General features: G+C 33.0%; 1 protein-coding gene across 1 annotated transcript in view; it reads right to left on the bottom strand.

Annotated features, from left to right (window-relative positions):
• Positions 1-21788: 21788 nt before the first annotated feature.
• The window catches only part of LOC129958732 (uncharacterized), a 28550-nt gene continuing 25407 nt past the window's right edge, over positions 21789-24931 (bottom strand). The window contains exons 9-10 of the mRNA XM_056071385.1: positions 24589-24722; positions 21789-22003 (exon numbers count right to left, since the gene is read on the bottom strand). Of these exons, the coding sequence (XP_055927360.1) occupies positions 21921-22003; positions 24589-24722 (217 nt within the window). The 3' untranslated portion in view covers positions 21789-21920. The remainder of the gene's footprint in view (positions 22004-24588; positions 24723-24931) is intronic.

Here is a 24931-nt window from a genome sequence, read left to right as displayed (position 1 = left end):
CAATTCTTTAGATGCAATTTAAATTTTGGAAGAAGCTATGGAGGTTTAAGTGGCAAATCCAGTTAGCAGTAGATTAAGGAAAGGCATATTTTCCATTGCAGTGGGCATAATTTCTTCCTTCATTGTGGATTTGGTTTATTTTAGTGGCGAAAAAGCCTTATTAGGCCATGCTGCGCCAAACGCATGTCTAATCTTGATATACACTGTTCCAAGACACACACACACACAAAAAAAAATTAAGAACAAACTCAAAGGAGCTTATCAATTCCAAATCTATTCCAATGTCGTGTAAAAACAAATTTGGGTTTGAATAATCTCCCAGCAAGTCTTTTACTTCAATATTATTTTTACCAAAATGGTTTCATCTAAATGTACTAAAACTAGGGCATTGCACCAAAATATGATCAATGGTTAAAAGACAATGACAGGTGGAGCATATAAGCGCTGGTTCTGAATTGAGAAGATGTTTGTGTGTTAGTCTGGTGTGTCCGATTTTAAAACGATTTAATGAATTTATTGTCTTCGGCTTAAATTATTATTTTTTGTAGATCTTACCAAGGGCTGAACTTCGTATAGCTTATTTTTATCTTGCTGGTCCCAAACATTTTGCCATTTTTTCTCAAGCTAATTTTTTATAGCTTGCTAAGCATCATTTAAAGGAACAAAATTTTCAATTATTTACTCTTTCATTTCCCTGAATTCCTAAGTGCCCAGGAATCCAATAAAATATTATCTGTATACATTTCTCTGATAAATTAAGATAATATTCTACACATTTCACCACTATTGGATGACTTGAAGGAGAAACATTTTTGAGAGCTTCGATTGCGCTTTTGGAGTCTGTGTATAAAATATTTCTTCTATAATCCTTTTCTAATATTTTTATCAAAGCCCTGTATATAGCGTAAATTTCCAATGTAAAAACGGAGCAAAATCTGTGCAATCTTTCTGAGAATATCTCATGCCTTAGCATTACAGCTGCTCCCACATTGTTACCACCTATGAATCCATCTGTAAAAACAGCTTCTTAATTAGAAAATAGTTGTCTGTGAGCGTTTAACAAGGACTGATAAACCAAATTTAATGTTGTCGGCTTACGTCATTTTTCAAACCCATCAATAAAATTTATAATTGCATTTTTCCAAGGAAGAATTTCGTCCGATTTATTAAGGACTTGGAAGTCTTCTATTCCTAGATCTCTGAGAATTTACCCGATCCTGAAACCAAAAGTGGGAATGAATGATGATCTCAATGCGAATAATGAACTATATATAGGATTTATGACTTTATAATGTAATGGATGAAAATCATCACTTATTATTTTTAAAAACAAATAAAGTGCTAACTTGTTCCGTCAATGTTCTAAAGGAGGCTCGTTGCAAACAACATACAAACTCATAACTGGGGAAGTTCTAAATGTACCTATTGACAATCGAAGACTGATTATGTATAGTATCGAGTGGTCGTAACGTAGATTTCGAGGGAGATGCATAAATAGCACTAACATAATCAAGTTTTGAACGTATTAATGCTCTATAGATCTTGAGTAAGCAGCCGCTTTCTGCCCCGTACGATAAGTTCGAGAGTATTTACATTATATTAATGGAAAGCGTACATTTCCTTCTCAGATAATCAATGTGTGGTTTAAATATAGGTTTTGAATCAAGAACTATACCTAAATCTTTATTTCAGAAACAATGGGAATTAGTTGGTTATTTAATTAAGTTTCGGATCTGGGTGCAATCCTCGTCTTCTACAAAAATGAATTGCAGCAGATTTTTGAGAAGAGATAGGGAAGCCATTAATTTTTCCCCATTCACAAATGTTATTAATCGCTTCTTGTAGCTTTTCCCTTATGAAACCCATGTCTTCACTTGAACAATGTATCTGGAAGTCGTCAACATACAATGAGCCATTAACGCCTGTCGGAAGATTTTTTATAATATTGTCACGGAGGTACTTTAGTATGGAACTCAATGACACACATACAAGAAGTAGAGACAAACCAATTTATTAACTCAACTCTGAACTCAGAACACAGTGACTGACAGATCTTCTGCTTTTATACTAGCAGGGAAAGTTCCAGAATACTTTTCTGGAGACTGGTAAACTAAAGAAATGTCCAGAATCTTCTGGAACATGAAATAAAGGAAAATAAAATCAAGGAATTAAATATTTACACAGACTGTGAATCGCATTGTCTCTAGCGGGATTCCACCTTACGATCTCTTGATTAAGAGACCAGTGCCATGACCATTCGGCCATGCAGAGTCCACTGCCTCTTTTCAATGCGGCAATATTGATTTTTATGATAAATATAATTACACTCAGGACGCTTCTCTGAGGAACGCCTTCGTCTTGATGGAAACTGGCCGAAAGAATACTGCCAGATCGAACTTGAAAATTTCTCGTTCTTAAATTAGGATAAAATTTCGATAAAAAATGGTAAACTCCCATTTAGGCCGATTCTATATATGTCCCGCAATATACCATATCTCCAAGTTCCATCGGAAGCATTTTCCATATCAACATTAACGAAACTAAATGTTTCTTGCTAACAAAAACCTCTCTGATTGATGTTTCTAATTGTAAAATGTTGTCCAAAGTGCTCCTTCCTCGACGGAAACCGCTGAAAAGGAGATAACCAATGCTTTCTTTCTAGAATATATATTAATCGAGCATTTACCTTTCTCTCCAAAATTTTGCACAAACAACAAGTAAGTGCTATGGGCCGGTAATTGTTTGGATCTTTGGTATCTTTCCCTGGTTTAGCAATCCGAATTATTATTGATTTTCTTCACGAATTAGGAAAACATTTTTTGTGCCAGATTCTATTAAATAGTTGAATTATATTTTTTAAAGATTGTTCATTAAGGTTGTTGATCATACAGAAATGAATATTATCAGAACCAGGAGAAGTATCTCGAGAATTTTGCAATGCTCTTTTTAGTTCTATAAAACCGAAGTCAGAATTATATTCATTGTTAGTTTGTATTAAAATCTAAATAAATTCTTTCTTCATTTAATTTGTAAAATATAAAATGCTGTGGGTAAGCTGCTTCACTAGACACTTTGGAGAATGCCTCACCCAATGTGTTAGCTATTGCATTAATGTCTGTAATAAATTGTCCATTTGAATTTAAAAATATCAAAGGAAATTCATTTTTTAAAAGGCCAGACATATTTCTGACTTTGTTCCATAATAGCTTGGAGCTAATCCGTCCCTTTATAGAATTAATAAATGCCATCTACGTATTTCTCTGACGTCTACGTCCGATTAATCTAGCATATGCTTTAGCTTGTTTAAAAACGATAAAATTGTCCGTAGTAGGATAACGTCGAAACCTATTCCAGGCTTTGGCTTGTTTCTTCTCAGCAATTTTGCAGTCGTCATTCCACCATGGCTTCCAAAGTTTTGGTATCTTCCCAGATGACTTTAAGATCGCCGTATCAGCTGCTGTCAAATTTTTTTCCGTATCGATTAGGATGAAATCGCCTATATTTTCCATATCCACCATATCTTGTGTAATAACAGCCATTTGTGTAAAGAGAGCCCAGTTTGCTTTATCAAAAATGTATTTTCTTGGTTTTTCAGGATAAACGATATCATTATCTTCATAAGATAAAATAATGTGAAAGTGATCACTATTATAGAGGTCATCTGAAACATTAAAAACCCACTTAATTGCTAAAGGTGGAGAGCATAGAACTAGGTTTAAAGTATGGAATGTGCGGTTTGATATATGAAAATATGAGCAAGTTTTATAATTCAATAAACAGAAATCATGGTCTTCCATCAAAGCTTCAACCTGCTGCCCTTTTAAATTAAAATCTGTACTTCCCCAAATCGGGTTGTGTCCATTAAATTCTCCCATTAGGATAAAAGGTTGAGGGAGTTGATTTATTAAATTATTAAGTTCATTTGGCGCTATGTTATCGTTCGGGGGCAAGTAAATAGAACAAATTGTTTGTAAGGAAACTATATGAAGCTGAATTGAAACTGCTTGGATAGGGGTATTTAAAAAATATTTCTATACACGGGAGGGCTTGGGAATTTAAAAGAGCCATATCACCAGCCGCTCTAGAACCTTGTGTGTAATCTCTTCTAACTATATTATAATATTTGATTTTAGTGGACCGGTCTGGTGTAAGAAAAGTTTCTTGTAAACCAAGGCAAATGGGCTGGTATTTGTTTAAATTATTTTTTAAATCTTTAATGAGAACGGAAACTTTGGCAATTCCAACAAAGAATATTATTTGCCGTGTTTTTGCTTTAAGTTAAATTTTCTTCCCCGCCTATCGACATTGCAGCATCTTCAGATGGATGAATCTTAATATCATATCTTTCATCATGGTCTCCATCGTATTTCGTTTGTTTTAATAATTCTTGCTTTGATATTGTGCGCTCTTTTATTTAGTCTTATTTTATCGTCTAGGTTTTTCTTCTGAAATTGTATTCTAGTTTTCCTCATAACTTTCGTTTCTTTCTAAAGTTTATTTTGCCGGTACCTTTTTTATCAGTTTTGGCAGTTAGTATGGGTGATGAAGTAATTTTGTTTAAACTGTTAGAAGATGATGCTATTCGTTTGTGGCTTAATTTCAAACGGCTTGATTGACTTTGTTATTACTACCTATTGTATATGTGCTTTTGGGACTTCCATTTACAAATTTAGATTCAATGGATTAGGGAGAATGGTCTTGTTAATGAGTTTCCTGGTGGTTCAGTGGATGCTGAAATCATCCCTCTTTTCACTGCAGTAGAGTAGAAGATACCAATTCTAGGAGTTCGATCCATTACAAACGCTCGGACTTCTATAAAAAAGGTTTTGTTTGGTTTTGATTTCTTTTTCCTGTTTCCAACGAGGGCAAGATTTAAATACGCTGGATGGTCATTTTTACAGTTTATACAGGAAGGGACAGTTGAGCATGATTGACTCTCATGGCCAGTCTCGGAACATCGCGCACATATTTGAGTACCACGACAAGCCTGAATTGTATGTCCAGACCTTTGGTATTTGAAGCAGCGTAAAGGATTTGGAATATAGGGCCGTATTTTTCTATTTTTACACATTTAGGTATTGTTGGTAGATGAAAGGTAAGAATGAAATGTTTCGTTGGAATGTGTTTCCCATCTTTATTTTGATCCTTTTTACTTCAGTAACATTTTGATTCTTCAATTCATCAAGTATGTCATCCTCTGTCATTTTGTAGTTCTGATTCTGAGATTACACCTTTCGATTGGTTAAGTATAGAATGTGTAGCAACAATTGCGTCATAGTTACCAATGTTTTTCAAGTTCACGATAGATATGGCCTGTTCTTGGGATGAGACTTCAACCAGAAGATTGCCGTTTTTACACTTTTTTAACGATTTAATTTCGCCAACATTCCCTTTTATTGCTTTCTGAATCAAAATTGCTGATACGGCATCTGAATATCCGTCTTTCCTTTTAACTATGAAAAAATTAACATTCTCATGATACTCCTTTACAGGAGAGGCTGACGGACGAATGTCTCCTTCCGGACTAATATTGCGGGAACCCATAATTTTTAAGTAATGTTCATTCCGGTACGCCCCCACCCACCATGCAGCCCAACAAGGGAAGGTAGTCGCCGGCTCTGATTTTCTCCAGCCTCGGTACTTACCCTAGGGTTAGTACCGGGATATAGACCTACAGAGACTGCAGGCCTAACCCTCAAGCAGTGGTTTCTCGTTCCCAAAGAAAACGCTTCACAACCAACTGACATGAACGGGCTCATTCCTGCCGCCTGACTTACGGAGCAGCATGGGCCAAAGGGAACGCAAGGGACCCCGGGATTCCATTTTGCCCCTAACGCATCGCCATGCACGGCCAACACATGAGTTTAGTTTATAACCAAAATCGAAACCAAAACACCAACTCATATTGTAAGGAAATATCAATTTAACTCATAAAAATGGAAATTAGAAAATAAAAATAAGAGATGGATCGCTAGGGTAACACGGGGGTGCGACACCCGTACTTACCAAAGATGGTAAACCCCTTTTGTAAAAGGATATCCCTGGGTACTTCGGGATTGGGACACCCGTACTCGCCTATAGTAGGTGAGTCCCTCAGGGGCCTTGATTGTAGAATTTTCATAAGTTTTCAGTTGAATAGAATATTTCTTGGAAGTACCTTAATGAAATCACAGTTTTGAAGTTTGAAAATCTTTTTGTAAAATTCCAAGCAGCTCTAGATTGTCGGCCAATCATTGGCCAAACATCGCCCCACAGAACGCCGAGGAATGCAATTCAGAGCTATAGTTATTTTGGGACTTATTTTCGTCATGACTGCAATAACTTCTTGAGGAGTCGTCAGTTTAATTTTCCCTGGATGATGAGGACTGCTTAGATATTTTTCAACTTTAAAAGGGACTAAGGATTTGTTTATTGTCATTTTCTGAAGAGTGTTTAAATGCATTAGCTTCATCCGAAGGAATATACTTTAAACCCATAAGAGTTTAGAATGAGTGGTAATTAAATAAACGTTTTTGTGAACTTCCGGTTTGCTTAGTAGATAGAGCTGTCCTCGGGGTTTAAACTCAAATACTATTCTCATCAAGAATCTTGATCGAAATTGTTGATATCTCTTCAATTTCATTGGTTATCTGAGACTGTGTTTGAACCTAGGATCAGAAGTAATGTGCCACCTTTTTCTATACTTATTTCCGAGTAATTTTTTCGAGGATGTTGGAGGAAGTTTCCTGAGAGGTCCATTTAGAAGTTTAGACTTGAAGCCTAGATTCATCTCTAATAAAATAGAGTTGATGAACTTTGCAATATTTTCGTCAATTTTAGCAATGAAATCGATTATTGTATTTCCTGGATTTTTGTTATTGCTGATATATTAGCATTAATATCAGTTTCAAAGGAAACCGGATTGTGATTACTGTTAAAATCGTTAATAGAATCGGCATCTCCAGAAGAGAAATTTGAGGATTCCGAAGTCCAGTCCACTAGGGCTAGGGACGTTATTGGGGAAGACCATTAACTCAGGTAGCGCTAACAAGTTTGGACTATTATCGCAGATGCACTTATAGATTATTTTTCCATTGCTATTCTGTCTGTCAAAATTCCAAGTTCTATGTTTTGCATTAAAGTCTCCAATTGCAATATATTTACTAATCGAATAAAAAATTTTGCCCGATTTTTGGATAGAAATACTACCATGTTGAGGTCTATAAATACTTGAAATGGTGATTGGCTTGCTTTTTGGAAGATGTATCATGATGCTTGTGTTTTCAAAAGTAGAGGCGGTAATGGATGTAGGATAATGATCTATAGAATGATCTGTGGGTATTAATCTATTCTGTCTATCGGTTCTATCCTAATTACTGTCTATTGGTTCTATAGACAGAAATTAGGGATTTAAAGCTTATCACCATGATTTAAGTGAGTTTCTGTGAGAGCAAAAATACCTGGTCTCAAATTATCCAAAAAATGTTTTAATTGTTTAGTTTCGTGGTTGATGCCGCAAGCATTCCAGCTATTGAGGTTAAGATGATTATTACGCAAGCTATTGAATGTTGCTCGTTTTGCAATTGATAAATTTGCCATTCGGATGGAGGAGTTCATTATTGCAGACATCATGGAAGACAGCCGTTTAAAACATGCCCCTTGATTTGGAGGGCAGTATTAGCTGTAAGGTTAACAGGTCGTGGAAGGAATTGTGCTGCTGGATTGAACTTCTAAATAGTTTTTCTCGAGGAGAAATATATGGAGTTTATTTTTTCCAAAGTAGCAGGGTCAGTCCATGGATTATCCGGAGCAGACGGGAAAGCTTTCTTATTCATAGGATTTTGGGAGCACCCGGAGTTGCTTGCTGTATGATTACCTTCGAAGTGGTGATTACCATCGCACTTTGGTGGCGAGTCCTTTGGTTTGGACAATCTTTGGGTTTGTGGTTTCCTGTACATTTCATACATCTGGGATTGCGGTGGCAGAGAGCTCTATGGTGGAAAAATTCTTGACATTTTAAAACATTGTCCTGGAGTTTGTTTTCTTCAGAGGGCGTCGAGTGAAATACGCATACGATCGACTTCTGCAGATGATAAATTCTTTTGACTTGGGGGTTTTCGGTAAGGTCACTAAGAAAAGTGGTATATTGGTATTCGTTTGGCGATGACTCAGAGGAGCCAGAGGATTGGGCTAAAGCCTTCGTTGTTCAACTATGCTATGAATCCATTAGTATTATAATATGCAGGAATTCCTCTGATGATTACAGTGAATTTTTTTGATCGTTTAGTTCATATGTATGCAATTTTAGACCGTCAAGCACCTTTTTTCTAATTCTGTGAGCATCTCTCGTAGTAGCTCTACGAGCATCGCTCGTACTTTTTGCTTAATATCATGCGACCCATCATATTTTTAGTTAAATTGCACAATATTTCGAGTAGTTTTGGAACATTATTAGGGTCGTCTATTACTATTGGTGGGACTTATTTGCTTTTAAATTCCTCATTTTTGCTTTCTCTATGTTGGAGATAGGGTTTGACAGTTTTCAAACTCGGTTTTACAAAACCGGTTTTTTAAAGTAAATTTGTGACATTCGAAAACCAGTTTTTAAGAATTCATATTATGTAAAAATTGATTTTGAACTTATTTGATTTGCTATTATTCTATGCAACGGGCAGCAAACACATTTTTTCAACGTTGCAAGTTGCGTTGGCCAGTGCTTGTGCATTGCACAATTGCGCCTCGAATTCGTCAATTTATGTTTTTCATGAACATCGCTTTTCACTTTTTTTTTCTAGGTGAAACAAAGATAAAGTTATCTCTTGATTCTCATCGGATGTATTGTCTATCGATATGGATTCGGTGCTAATAGAAACGTCAGCAATTTGACTGGCTCGTTTCGAAGAACGTGTGAAAGGAATAAATAATTCCCCGTTTTCTGCTTTTTGATCATAGTATTTGATGATATCAAAATTTTCTTCGTACCACTCCTGAAAGCTTTTTTATACCACTTGAACTAGCCATATCAATACGAAATAGTCAGTTAAAATAAAATGCTGTCAGAAATAACATAACATTCACATACACGTGAAAGAAAATAGAACTAAAAGAGTATCTAATGCGAGAAATCCAAGGTCAAATGTGCTCATCGTTCCACCTCTCACTCCTTAATGAAATGGAATTGTCGAAATGGGGTCTCGGAATCCGATCCGTCTCGAGTCACGACAGGTTTGCTTAATATTGTGAAGGTGAAAACTGGAGACAAAAATAAAAAGTCGTTATATTTGGTAAAAATAACGGAAGTATTAAGTGTGTTTAATTTTCGTTTATATTTTCTATTTTACATTTTAAAATTTCAATTTTATTATACAAATTTCTTCTACCAAAAAATAGTGTAAAATAAGAAGTTCTGGCTTCTGTTTAATGGAATTTTAAATAAATCACAGGGAGTTAAAATATTCCATATTTTCTTTCGCAAAGTTTTAACATAAATTATGCCTTCAGCAAGCATCGGAATTAGATTAAGTTTTTTTTTTTTTTTTCAAACTTCCTAGAAAATGTGTAGATTAGATTTTAAATTGCATTAATATTAATAGTTAAAATAATAAAATTGTAAAATAAACGTCAAAAATATTTATTCAATAACTTTAATTTCATTTTTAGATAAAAATGATTAAGTCGGAAGTTTGGGATAGTTTCAAAAAGTTCGCGATAGACAAGGCAATCTGAAATCATTGTAACAAAATGTTGACCTGCAAAGGATCATCTACGAGCAATCTACATAATCATTTGAAAGCAGTTCATAAAATAATTGTCGGAAATAATATAATTGTTAGTTTCTTGAAGACCCTGAAGAAAAACTTACAAATCCAAAGACACTGAAAGCTGAATTTTCATTATTTGAACAAACGAATAAAAGAACAAAAAATTTAGATTTGTAATTTAATGCTAAACTCAGTAACTAGTGAACGAGTATTTTCATTTCAGGCAATATTGTGTCCAAAATAAGAACGAAACTCAGCCACTGTTCAGTGGATATTTTATGTTTTTTAAAATCTTATTTTCTTATGAGAAATTAAAATTAGTGAAAATAATATAAACATTATTTGAAATTTTTGTTTGAGTTTTCGTTATTTTCTGTAATATGTATATGTAAACTATAATTTTGTTTTTTATATTTTGAATTTGAAATTAATTTCGTTTTTTATTATTTTATATAAATTAAAATAAAAAACATTGAATAGAGAAAAATATTTTATTTTTCACTACTCAATTTTTTTTTTGACAAAAATTAGAAAACCGGCTAAAACCGGATTTTTTTCGAAATATCGAATTTTAAAACCAGTTTTTCAAAAAGTCGGTTTATGTATACACCCTAGTTGGAAAGGCTGCCTGGCTATTTCGAAATTGTTTCAGTTGTGGTTCGTCTTCCAAAATTGTGTTCTCATAATCTTTTCCAGACACTCAAGCATGATCTTCGTTGTCGATAGGCAAAATGTTATAAATTTCTTCCTTATCATTTAGAGCTAGAAATTTATTGTTCTTTTAAATCAAATCCGTAACTTTTGATCTTTTGAGTTACTTTTTCCGCTTGGTGTTTCCCTGCGATTACGTTTTTCTTTAAAATCTAGGCCCGAAGGCCTATAAGTAGTACAAATTAACTTCATAGGAAATTTAGAAATATAGAAACCTCAAAGGAATTAGTACGAATTGCGATTAAAGATATGACTAAGTCCACACTACTCACCAAATTCTTGATGACAACATAAGATCACAACAACTTCCCACCTGAAGACCAGCATATTCCGAACATTCAATCAATATCGAAACATACAGAGTATTTTTTTTTTGTTTAGTTACATTAACGTCCTGTTATAAACAAAACTAGGGCTATTTTGGGACGGACCTCGTAATTTTGAACCGCGTTCAGGTGACAAGGACAACACCTGAGTTGGCACCCCTTCTCAAAACTTCCACATCACACCAGAGGAAGAACGTTAGGCCCCAATGGATTTAACGTGCACCATACCCGCTTACACCACAGTACTGTGGAATAGGGTGTCGAACCTGAAACCTTCCGATTCCAAAGCCGAGACCTTACCACCAGTCTACCGCGGCCCAGTAACCTCCAGAAGTTGAATACACATACACGTTTTAAGACTTATGTATTCAAAAAATAAAATTGTGGCAGTTTCGTTCAAAGTCTTAACGTTGTCCGGTAAAGGAGTATCGACCTACAAATTTATTTCAAAATTACCTGCGTTTTATTTTCTAATGAATTAGTAAAAAAAAAAAAAATCTCAAAAATGAAATTGGTATATTGTTGAAAAATTAAAATTTTTAATTTCATAATAATGTAAATTTCTTTGGCTTAATTTCCACGAAAATCTGTGGAAGAAAGGCAAAATATTAACGAATTATTCGCAGCTTGAAGCAATTGGTATCGATCCACCTTTCGGAGATTAGGGATACAGTTAATATAAACGGAAACCTAGCAAAAAAAGAATAGAATTTTTTTTAAAAAAAGTATCAAAAGAATTCAAAGTTATTAATCTTCTTATTATTTTTTAAATTTAAAAATATTAACTAAAATAAATATTATGCAACAATGCAATTGATATCAATGGAATTGTAACATCTGAATTTTAAGGTGAAATTAAAGCATTTGTCGTAAGATTAAATGTCCCGAAGTTGCTGTAGGGAAAAAGGAAATTTAATTTTTAATTGAATATTTAATTCAATTTTGCATTTTGCAAAGTTGTCAGTATTCTTTCTCTTGTTTTACCGATTAAGTACGAAAAGTTTGATTGCAATCGGATTAGTCGTTTAGGAGAAGACGCCGAACGAATACACACATACAATGACTTGTTTATACCAAGATAGAATCTTAAAATGTGTTTTCCACCTTAAATTCATTGCAGGTAGCAACACGCGCTTGTAATTAAAATTTAAATAAAGTGATTGCCAATTCGTAAACAAATTCTGAAAAAAAAACTGTGCATAGTTATAGAATATGCAAATACACACAAACCTACCACGTCAAGAAGTGAGAGAAAAATTCCATTACAAAGACATTTCATTAAATAAATCCATTGAGAATTCTTTTACGAAGTACATTAGAAAGTGGAGTAATGTATATCTAAAACGTTAGTTATACAAATAATGTAAAGATTTAAATCAAAATTTTTTCATCATCATTTTAATGACTCAATAGAAAAGATAATTACAACTTTCAGACTATCAAAACTGCTCCTACAAGAACTGTTTATTCAAAACATGGAATTAAGAAAAACTTCTAAAAATGCAACAAAAGAAAGCAGTGAGTTAAAATTGGTAAGGAATATAATAAATATGATTGAATTACTTGCTGAATAAATGAACTACGAAATTCAAAAAATAATGAAATTATATTTATCCATAATTTATTATATCATAATAAACTAAATTGTTTTTAAATAATCAGAAATTCAGATTTCTTTTGAATTTATTAAATAATAATGAAATGCGGAAGGGAGTTAAGCACCTTAAAATAGTTATTTATGATCACTGAACAGAATACGGCTGTAATTAGTAAAAACTCTGAAATTTAAATTATTTATAATCTTGAAATAAAATAAATTCGTCTTCCATTGACAGTATTTTAACATTATATTAATCGAAATTTTAAGAAGTCAGAAAAATTCGAATTGCTGGAAATTAGAAATGAAAATGTCTGATTAAGCTCAAAAATGCTTATATGTATACTTTGAATCGGTATGAAATCAAACAAAGAGTCAAAGATAGGTATTAGATTCCAAACTGCATCATCTAACACTGTAGGCATATTCTTACAGTGAACTTATTTTACAAAATGTATCTTCAGGGAACTGAATACTGAATTCTTAACTATAATTTTGAAATTTTAAATAAGATTACGAAATCGCAAAAGGTAATTTTTTTTTGAAAAAATGGAGAATTTAATTTCAATTCATCGTCACAAAATATCCGTTTTAAAAGTTGATTCTTTGCACAAGCGATTGCTTCACCAGTTAGCATTCATGCCGTTGTATTTAGCGAAATAATGAAATTTAATCCAATCTCTTTTTTCGTCCTTCAGATCTGTTCCAAATATGATAGACTGGCACCTATCCTGCAACAACACTTCCATGTGAACTTAATTGAAAACGAGCGTTAGCTGTAAACTACATTTTTATCAAACGAATCCAGGCAACAAGTAAACGTTTCTTTAAACAAGGAATTAAACGCTTAAAAAATTGTGCATTTACACAAATACAAAAAAGCGGGATTTAATTAGCATAATTTTTTGATTACTACAAAAATATGTTTGAAATGTCCAAAACTAAGCAAATCAATATATGTTCCAGAATGAAATCATTGATTAATATTTTAGTTTGGTAAGTTAATTAGATTCTTCTCATTTAGAAGCTACATGCAAGAAACTTTAGGATGATATTCGAATCCCTTCTCTTCAAATTCGCTGCAGAGAGTGTGGGACAGACTGCGAATAATTAGTCGATTTTCCTCGCTTTATAGAACAAGTAGTGAAAGCTTGACTCAAAGATATCGCATCACAGGTTAGAATTTACACAAGCCTCACAAAATAAATTTATTCTTACTGCATTGCTTCAAAATTTTATTCACACACAGAACAAATTCACATCCACCATAGATTTGCTTGATTCATCACAATGAACTATAATGCTGATTCCACACACTTCAATAAACACATCAAAACTACAATTCTCTGCATGCTCAAAGTACACGATGATCCATAGATTTCCTTCCTCGTTCATGAAACACTCGCAATCACTCCAGACCTTTCTCCATGATTGTGTAGTATGCACATTAGAAGAATATGCTTTATGCCTTTACACGTGCAATCAATCGATATCGGAAACAATTCCGCATGTGATTAATCCCCTAGTAATCGATATGTATCTGTTATTTTCTTGCTAATTTAAATATACAAAAGAATTTCAATGATTTGTATAAATGAAATTTCAGTTTAAGCAATTTGGCATAGGCAGTCAAGAATTACTTTTGTACAGAGGAACTACGAAAACTAAGCATCCGAATGCAAGAAGTAGATGCTAGTGCAAGGCTGATAGACAAAACATTAAACTGTATGCTTCCCAGATTCGTCTAAACATAAGGTGGTCTACGATAATTTTCACAAGAACAAAGAAAAAGGTTATACTGAAAAATTTAACTTTGTCTTTTCTGAAAAAAATATATCAAAACGATTTGTCGTCAAATAATTTTAAATGACTCAATTAATACTTCGAACTGAATGCAAAGCTGACTAAAGAGTTGCATTTTCGATATTGATAGTCATTCAGCTATTGGTGGAAATGCCGTCTATGTAACTTTAAGAAATCAAATAAAACTCCACTTGTCCTCTCCAAAAAATAAAAGTCCCAAAGCTCCAAAGCATTGATTTCGAGAATTTCTTCTTGGAATTCGATTCCTATACGACCGAACGCTGAAAATTAACAACATCAAGTCATGCTGCTAGAAAGTTGGAATTGTTGACTACGTCAGTTTAGGTTGGATATATTGAACTTTCAGTTTTGAATCTACCTAAGGGTTATTTTGTGAATGTCACCTGATCAGCACTTTGACTGATCCAAAGCAAGTTTAAATCCTCTCCATGTGAGATTTCATTATGGTTTGAAAAAAAAAATTAATATCAACCAACCTAAGGATGAAATTTTGCAGTGGCTAGAAGGATTTTCAAATTAACTCCGGAAGCAGCTATGTCACAGAAAAAAGCCAAATAATCTACAATGGTTCTGTAGTCAGTGTGATAAAATATTTATGATTTTGGACGCTTTAGCAGCATGCAGTTAGTGCAAAAGAAAAGTTCAACACATTCCACTTTACCAGTGGGGAAATAACTTTAGTAAAATTGTAAATTTCGGAATTCGATGCAAGTTTGTCCTCAATCTTAGAAGGTACTCCACTACAAAAAACTGAATTTTTAATATGACGGACGTCGAAGCAACATCTTCGAAGGACTTTCTTGCAATAATATGGTAAACAATAAAATAAGAGCTTTCGGAACTTTATTGAATATAAGTTCATTAATTCGTATTTAAATTGAAGCTGAAAAGAATAAAAAAGTAATTAGAAAAAATGTCCAGAATTTCTTTCAGTTAACTTCTGTATGTTTATATTCTTCATAAACTCACACTCCAGCGATTTTGGTATTCTATTCTTTCTATTCACATAACAAGCGATATCGTGTATTTTATTCAAAATGGGCAGTTCTAACTCATTCAAGACGCCAATAAGCCATTTTTTGTGGAACGATACAATGGACTCTTAATTTGCATGAATTAAGGAATTATAGCTAATACAGATTACATGCAAATATTAAGTGAAACATGAATTAATGATTTAAAACTGACAAACGTAGAACCAAAATAAAAGAATTGCTTATGCTGAATGACTACGAGAAGCGTTTAATAGTTCGAAATGAAAATAATCTAGATGGAAAGCTCCGAAGGAAACGGATATATGCATTATTGGCTTAGTAGTGTGGTTTATTTCAAGAAATAAACCACATTCATCGAAATTATCAATCGGCTGGTTTTGAATATAATTCATTTTCCAGAATTTCCTAGAGCGATTTCGTTACATGTAATGATATTTAATACTCAGTTGAAAGGGGAATTCGATTCTAATACCATGGCCATTCTTTTGTCTGAATTAAATCATTCAATTCATTCTCTCCCTAAACATCCACCAAACCTGAATTTTGCGCTCCGAGAATTTCCGATTGCATCAAAATCATAAACTGTAACAATCTGATAAATCACATCCGAATACAGCATAGAAAGAGATTTGAACGGAGGGCATTACAAAATTATAGTCTTACCCAGTACATTTGAGCATTGTTAAGGAAACGCCATGAAACATTGAGGAATGAGCCCAATCGGAAATATTTATTATTCTATTTTTCAGTCAACTTGCATTCAAACTATATTCCGAGACGATATCTAACAAATGTTTTTATTCTTTTGCACATGGCGGCATTAGAACTTGAGTGCTTTCTTGCAAAATTTCTCAGCATATATTGCAGCTGAAAAAAAAACCCTCCTTAATCTAAAAAAATCGTTAACAACAGCGTTTTGTACATTTAGTAATTAACGCTTAACCAAATGATTCAATAGAAAATGTTTAAAATTACACAGTATAGTTAATTTGGGAGCAAGTAATGGAGATCCTGAATAGCTATAACATTTTCATTTATCGGGTTTTATAATCATTATAAATACAATTTACCACTTGATAATTTTCATCATCTTACTTCCATCACTGAAAATTCCTATTAATCGATTCTTCACATTAAATTTCAATTATCATACAATTCTTCCTAAATCATAAATATATCAGATATTCATTTTATTGTTAAGAGTTGGTAACAATTCACGTAACTTGTTCTTTTCCACAGCTCAGTAAAAAAAATAATTGCCAAAGAAAGTATGAATGTTTCTTAATCATCTACCAATTTATTTTATCAAAATAGAACTTGATTTGATAATTGCAGCAAAAAAATTATTAAAGTGCTTTTGGATTTTTACGATTTTACATATTCCAAAAATTAAGAATGCCAATTTAATAGATGGTATATTGGACTAGCAGAATTTTATTTCATTTGCGTCCCCCTTTGAAACTAGGATTATTAGGGGATGCCAGAAGTCATTGCTATTTGAGTGTTGTAAATTTAAAACAAAAGGTTCAAAACTGTGTTGACTATTTTCAAGTAGCCTCCATATAGTGATGGGAATAAAAATTCTAAAACCCTAAGTGTGTCGTTACCACAATCATAGGCATCTAAAAATCCCAGCAACCTTCAATATAGAAGCAACAGTAAAAACATTAAAAAATCTTAGCAAAATTACCTACTTTTAGGAATTTAATTTTTAGAATGAAATTAGTTATTTGATAATTTATAGCAAGATTGGGAAACTAACTTATTTTTAATTATTAAAATAATGTTCCATTGACAATAAAACTTCATTTTAAAAGTTAGCTTAGAAATGCATCCTAAGTAATTCGTTCTTGGAACTTCTGTTTATTATCTTACTGAAATTTCAAAAAACATTGATATTGATATTGAAATACCACATCTTTGTAATTACAAATTTGATAAATATTCAAAAAACTAAAAAGGAACTGAACTAGAAGGCTTTGAGATTTACTTGAAAATTTTCTTTGACGTTCCACATTCCTTTCATTAAAGACTCGAAAAGACGATTTTTTTTTCTTCTGGTGCAAATCTTAGAGAATGACCAAAATTTCTAGTTTACTACAAAAATTTGTTATGCATGAAAATTTGTGTTCATCTTGTTAACCGATGGTAAATTTGCCCATCTTTTGAATCAGTCGATGCTGTTCGAGTTGAAGAACGAACTCCGATAGCATTTCAGTTCAGTTTCTTCAGTTCTGATACAATACTAAGAAACTGAACAGAAGTACTAAGAGAAATATACAATTCAAGAATCACTTTAAAATATTTCAGCGATTTTCATTATAGTAACTTGAAATTTCTATTCTTCAGCTACAAGTATTTGTACTAGAAGCTCTGAACATTTTAGCTATGAACATATAGCAAATGAAAAAGGTTCAAAATGCGTTATTCTGAAGAATCAACGTAAGTTTTGTGTAACTGGAATACATGCTGCATAAATATGCATCTTTAAGATTTGTTTTCATACAGATCCAATGCATGATCAGACAACGAAATTTTTTTATCAAATTTCCTGCGATTCATTATATAATTACTGTACAAAAAATTTGATTTTCAGGTTTAATACTCAGTTTCTTTGCAACCAAATTTTATTTAAAGTATGTGTTTTCGTTGGGAGAATTTAAGTTTTTTCAAGAACTCTGCATATATTGATACGATATAAAGTCTAGAAAATGAACATAGATCTCATATTGTTCATGAAATTTCCAAAATTAAGTAGTTGAATATAATGCAACTATACAGGAATTGTTTAACCTCAAACTGAGAAGATTGAACTTCCTGATTAGATAGGAAATTTTAATTTGGACTTTCCATCCATATACCAATAGAAAGGGTATCCAAATTATTAGTTAGAAATATCACAGTAGTTTGTCTTCATTTGCAAGTTAAACGATTAAGGTTTTAATGTAATTCGATGGACGAATCCGATACCATTTAAGTACAACGGATTAGCTTCGGTTCGGGTATTTTTTCCCCCCTTGAGAACGAGGCTGCTGAAAGTTATTGCGAGTCACCCGAAAAAGTTAATTTAGTTTATTAAATACTTCTAATGAATTTCATAATTTTTAATATTTTCAATTTAAATACGCAGCCATTTTGGAGCAAAAAAATAACGTTGACCTAGATTTAATAACTAGCATTAATCATCTGAAAAACAAACTGTAGAAAATAATCAAATGTTGCATTGCTAATTATATAATAAATTTTCACTTCATAATCTTATTCCTAATAAACTTGGAGAATTATCAAACAGAAAATTTAAAAAGCATTTTCTCAAAAATCTTGAAAAGCATTTTCGATAAATAGAAATATCACTCCAATCTATTGTAGGAATAAAATATTTTTGAACTTGAGAAGCTTCTAGTTGGAAATGATTCAATAGAATTCTTTTAAAAGAAATTTTGATGCAGGTAAAATCTGCAAATGAAAAAAAAAAATCTTCGAACCATTAAAAAATGTTTACTAACGAAGCTAAGCAGACATGTACAACGAAAACTGCTTACCATTCTAATATTCAACACTTGTTGAAACTGCACTGTCATTACACAATGGCAGAATTTCCTAAGGCTTAGAAAGTTTCATGTAATTCATTATCGAAACTGGAAAACAGATGGACGAAATGCATGAAGTTGAATACACATTAGTGCTAAAAAGTATTTACACTCCATCCATATAGTTTCTTTCCACTTCAAGAGATTTCATCCAAATTACATGGATGTATTATGCACACCATCAAAATCACTTCTGTGGAAGTCGAGCAATAAATTCCTTACAACAGATACAACTTCATTTCTGTTGTCATAATAAGGTTACTGAAAATTGTTACAACATTTCATTGAATAATTTCATCCATTGTTAGTGTACTATAACGTAACGCAGCATAACCACGTGTTTCTTCAGGCCATGAGAAATAGAATAACGTAGTAACATTCGAACCGTTTACTACATTCTAATCATGTTCAAAGGCAGTTTTTTTTCCGTAGCATTTCCAGTTAAATTGAGCAAAACTAAAGGAAACAATTTTCACTCTCTTTCATTTATCTGTGCTATCAGATGAAGACGCCGCAAATGCAATCTATTGAAAATCTCTCATTTCAGAAACATGTTGCCACTATTCTTTACCCAAATTTTTTAAAAGACCAGAACCGCGGTAGCATAGCAGTAAAGTTTGGATTTCGAAATTAAAGGAGCATGGATTCGGGATATGTTTATATTTGAGATCCACCGTGTATGTGAGTTTGGTAAACGTGAAATTTACCATCACGTATCAGATGCCCTCACCTTGGTGCAGCAGGAACATTTGGAGAATGAATGCTGGATAAGATGTTGCGAACGTTATTTGAGCGTTATTGTAAATTATGAATAAATAAATCAAATGCAAAAGACCAATGAAACTTAGAAACTTAATCTTTCTCTGAATCAGAGAGTCGAGGTCTACAGATGTTTCACATGATATCCAAACTGTTTACTCTTCCGCATAAAAATAGAGTAAAAGAAGATGTGAATAAAGAATAATTTATAATAATTATAAAACAAATCTACCACAAAAATCTATAAAATAAAAAGCAATTAATCGTATTCTTTAATTAGTTGGTAAGTACAATCTTAACAGATTTATCGTTTCTCCTCGAAACATGCTGCAAAGCATAATTGCAATTAAAAAAATTATTAAATATTAGTTATTTGGATTCGAACATAATAGCACTCTAAGTGAATATATTGAAAGATTTTGACTGGTTCATTTCATCAGAAGAAAATATCATAAATGAGAAATATTTGACAGGGTTTAGCGATAGGCCTAAAAATTAATCTATGAGACTATAAAGAATGAAGGAGAAAGAGAGGAGGATGCGCTGTTACTAATAATACATGATGCTGTAATTTTTTTTTTTTTTAGTTCACATAAATATTGGCCTGGAAACATAATACCAGAAGAAGGAATATTATGAAAATACGAACGATTTGGATTCGAGTTCACGCCAAAGTTGTGTTCTTATTCCAAAATGTGGTATTTTGATTATGTTAGGCATTACCACAAAAGCTGATAATGCACTTTGAAATTTTATTCCTATAACATTTTTCTCATCTCATTGTTTTGCTTTTATTCAAACGACAGTTACATACGATTCTCCGCATTTTATGGATGGTATTTGGTAGAATTGGATTACGACACTATATACCAGTTAGTGAGTTTGATTCTCAGCCAAACTTAGTGATATCCTGAGATTCTCAGAATCCCAAACACCTATGCCTTAATATTATATCGCGTATTTACCCTTTGCATTCGGAGAAGTAATTCGATGCAAAATTATTAACCTAATACAAGAGCTTGTTTATTGTTCCGATATTTAAATATATATAATTGTTTCAAGTTGAATTTCCCCGAAAAAGGAATTTACATCTTTTTACCATTCTTTAGTTATTTGAATAATCAAAATTGAAAAATAAATAAATAAAACGTCAAACTGACGCACTATCTTGAATTGTGATTGAGAGGCACCATCCGAGTGCAAAGGATTAAAAATCCATTTAGAATATTTGTTCTGTTATTATACTCTTGGAGAAAGTAAATTTCAAATTGGAAATTCAACAGCATGAGAGGAGGTTCTCTCATAGTGATGAGGAATAGTATGGAATGATGGTCTGTAGTATGGAAGGATGGAATATATAATAAAAGGGTTTTACTTTTCCAACATCTCAGAGATTGAACCTTATTAGCAAACAGATTGGTTTGGTTTATTAGACACAACTTGGCACAAAGTCCTTTCGTAGAAAAGTTTGCGTCGAAATCTTATTAAAACTTCAGAAAAAAGTATTAATAAAAATATCGCAAACGGAATTTCATCTAAAACAACGAATACAGTCTAGAAATGCAAGACTTAAAAATCTTAAGTTTGAATTTCCTTAAAAACACGAATGTCTGAGGAAAATGTGAAAATGAGACCTTTCATCCAATAAAAGCAATAGCTCAAAAAAAGTACTGGTAGAAAAGCTTTTAAACTGTAACTGCATATTGCGCTAGTTTTTCTAAACATTAAACAATTATGGGTCAGGCGAGTGTGACTAACACGGACTTTTGTCAAATCTTGGCAGAAACCCATACAGACAAAATTGGTTCGATACTATATAATTTATTATTTAGTGATAACGGCAAATAAGCTAAAATTAGGAGATACACAATGAAAGTCTAGCAGAACCGTATATTGTATATCCATAATCAGTAGGAATTTCAACACAAATTGATCTCATTTGACTCGGGCTGAGATGAAAGGTGTTGAAACTTCCTCACCTCCTAATCACTTCAAGGAACTCATTATTATCTTTCTGCTTTGGGCTTTGAAAATTTTTGAATGTTTTGCAAGACTTAGACTTATTTCGATTCTTCGTTAAAATTTCTAGTAATGGTATCAACATTAAAGTTTCATTTTATTTTATCAACTACGTATTTATTCTTAATAATTTTTCAGCTGTCTTTCTCTAGAGAGAAAAATAAATCCAGACTATATTTCATTCTAATATCATTTATTAATCAAAAATATTTTGCCAAACAGAAAATTTTTAAAATTTACTTATAAAATCTAAAATTTTGAGTATTTATGAAAAGTACTTTTAAAAAGATATTGAAAAAAATTATGTCAGAATTTCAGAGCTTAAAGTTTACAAACGAGAAGAAAACATTAGTTGAACATTAAACAAGCTTGACATCAGCATTCCCGTCAACAATCCTTCTTGCTTCAGGATCATTTGCTTCCACCAACTCAGCAGGTGACACTGAAAATGGGAAAAGCAATTAACAATTTGCAAATCGATTTGCAAGAAATAAAACAATTGGTAATTTGATGAAGAACGGTGTATTTCGAATGTATTAAAACCGTTAAATCGAAATAGACGAAATAACAAGGTCCGTTTATAATACAACTTGAAATTTATTTTCATATTTTCTAATTTATGATAAATGAGGAAAATATTTTAAAACAAAGAATCATAGATTAGAACATAAAAAATTTCATTCTTTTGAACTGTCCAGACATCCTTTTTATTTTTTCTCAAGATTATTTCATAGGTTAAAACTTATCAAAGGTTGTTATATTTTGATTCTTAAATGTTTAGATTTACAAAAAATGCTATGTTATTATTTTGGATAACCGCTAGGGACAAAAAACCCCAGATAAAATACATTTCAAATCCTAAATACCAATAAAATTCATGTATTCTTCGCATAGTGATCATGTATTCCGTCCGTGACTGCAGCGACATGCATTTGATCTATGGCCAATGTAATGGAAATGACTTACGAACTGCTAGGAAGTATGCCCGTCGATATCCGACACGTTTTCCTCCCTATGTCTATGTCATCCGCAGGCTGGTCGACAGACTGAGAAATACACTAAGCGTCTGCTCGACAATCGGCCGTCATGATGTTGGAAGACCGCATAGTGCCCTGAAGCAGAGTTCACATGAGGTGAACTATTGTGAGCAATCATTGTCCCTCTGTTGCTGTCCCTATATAGTCCTCGTGTGAACAGTTCAGACAATGTTGTTGGGACAATGGCAAACGGTTGTCCCGAAGACACAATTATTCCTCATTGTCCCATTGGGGTCACGTGATATTCCTGAAATAAGCATGATCTTCTATTGCCCGCAATAGTTGGCCTCGTATGAACCCACCTTGACGGTATCACAGGAGGATGCAATACTGCGATGGATAAAAGACACGTCCAAAATAAGCACTCTAGCTAGTGAGCTGAATTCTGCTAGAAGTACTGTTCACAGGCTGTTACGGTCAAAGAGGTTACACCAATTTCGGTACACAACCGTGCAATGTCTAAAACCAGATGACTTTCAGAAACGCATGGACTTTTGTGAATGGCTGTTTCAGCAACACAACATATATAATGGTTTCATTGCTCATATCTTGTGGACTGAGAAGTCATGCTTCACTCTAGATGGGGTATTCAAACATCGCAACAACCATAAATGATCCCATTTCAATCCTCATTCAATCAGCCCCGCAGAAATAACAGGAACGCTGGTTTACAAATGTGTTGGCCGGCATACTTGGGGACAGCCTGCTTGGTTGCCTGAACGGTTCTCGGGACATTCTTCTTGAATTTTCTCCGTGATATGTTACCCGATATTTTTTATGACATATCCTTAGCGGCAATACAAGGCCTTTGGTTCAAATGTGATGGGGCTCCGGCGCATTTCTGTGCTCCTGTAAGTAATTGGTTGGATATGGAATATCTTGCCCGCTGCAACGGATGTGGGAGTCCAGCTGTGACCGCCACGATCGTCCGACCTTATTAGGTTGCTTCTTTTTCTATGGGGTTATCTTAAGACATTGGTGTATCCATACGTAGTGACAACCTAAGCAAACTTAAATGCGCGTCTGCGTGTTACTGGCACTTTGGTGGTCACCGTGCTGCTGCGACGTGCGCTGGCATCCGTTCCACGGCGCAACCAAGCCTGCCTCGATGCACTTTGAGCATGTGCTTAAGTAGTTTGCAAATAGTGCTGTTGATGTATCAAATAAACTGTTCTTTTTTTGCACCGGATATGACGTCATACTTTGTTTTTTTTATTTTCTAGAAAACGATGTTTAGTATTGATACAGTTTTCTGGGCACTTTTTCAAAGCTCTAATATTGTCTAACAATTAAAAAATCCGTTTTAAATGTAATTTCAGCTATTGTTATTTTAAAAATAGCACCAACTTACAAATAAGTTTTTTTCGTTTTAAGGTGACTAGACAAATAATATTAATTTTTTTTCAAAACAGAAATATAAATAATATTGCACTGACAGTCCTTAAGCATTACCGAATGATTATATATTTGGGCAGTTTCATAGCCGAAGAGAGAGAAGACACTTTGAATTTTTAAACTTTCTGTTTATTTCATCCCGGAAGGCATACTGTATGTACAAGCATGAAGGCACGAGGTACGTCAATCCACAGCACTACACAAGTGCGAAAAAAGTGAGACACCGAAATATTTTCCCCCTGTGATTATATACTATGAGATTCTGATAGGAATTTTTTTGAACGTTTCGATTTAGGTAAAGGGCACGTAGGTATCTTTTAAAAAATTTATATACGTTGTCAGATTTTTATCCCTTGACTTAGAGTGTGGGAACCTCTGATTTAAGCATTTTTATAGAGCTCGTGTAGCATTAATTAAATAAAAATGGTGGAATTGGATCAGGAAATAAAAGAACATTTTAGAATTAAGTTGATATGGTTTAAATTAAGATAAAAAAATTAGTATATTAATTAGGATTTAATTTAGATTCAGAGATATCATTACACACACACATACAATGAATCAAATAAGGATGATAAAAACTTGTAACTCTCACCAGGTGGGGAATTTTCTGGAACTGTACCCGAATTTGGAGCTTCTGGAACCAAGATTTCCTGTGCCGAAGTGGAAGGAATCTTTCGAAACGGGTTTTCAATTACTCTATTACTTACTGACTCATCTGACGAAAATCTATATATATATATAAAAGTGCAATTCTGAATTATCAGGTTTTATAGATTTTATGCACTAGTTGCAAATATTTTTTTAAATAAATACGATTGAAAAAATAACATATTGTATTTGATGTTGTTAAAAACTGAATAATTCTGTTCGTAAAAATAGGTAAAATTACATTAATAATTAGTCAAGAAGAATATTTAATTCTGATATGCTATATG

The sequence above is a fragment of the Argiope bruennichi genome, chromosome X1 (assembly GCF_947563725.1).
Source record: "Argiope bruennichi chromosome X1, qqArgBrue1.1, whole genome shotgun sequence".
Taxonomy (NCBI): domain Eukaryota; kingdom Metazoa; phylum Arthropoda; class Arachnida; order Araneae; family Araneidae; genus Argiope; species Argiope bruennichi.
This window is presented reverse-complemented; position numbering and strand designations above follow the sequence as displayed.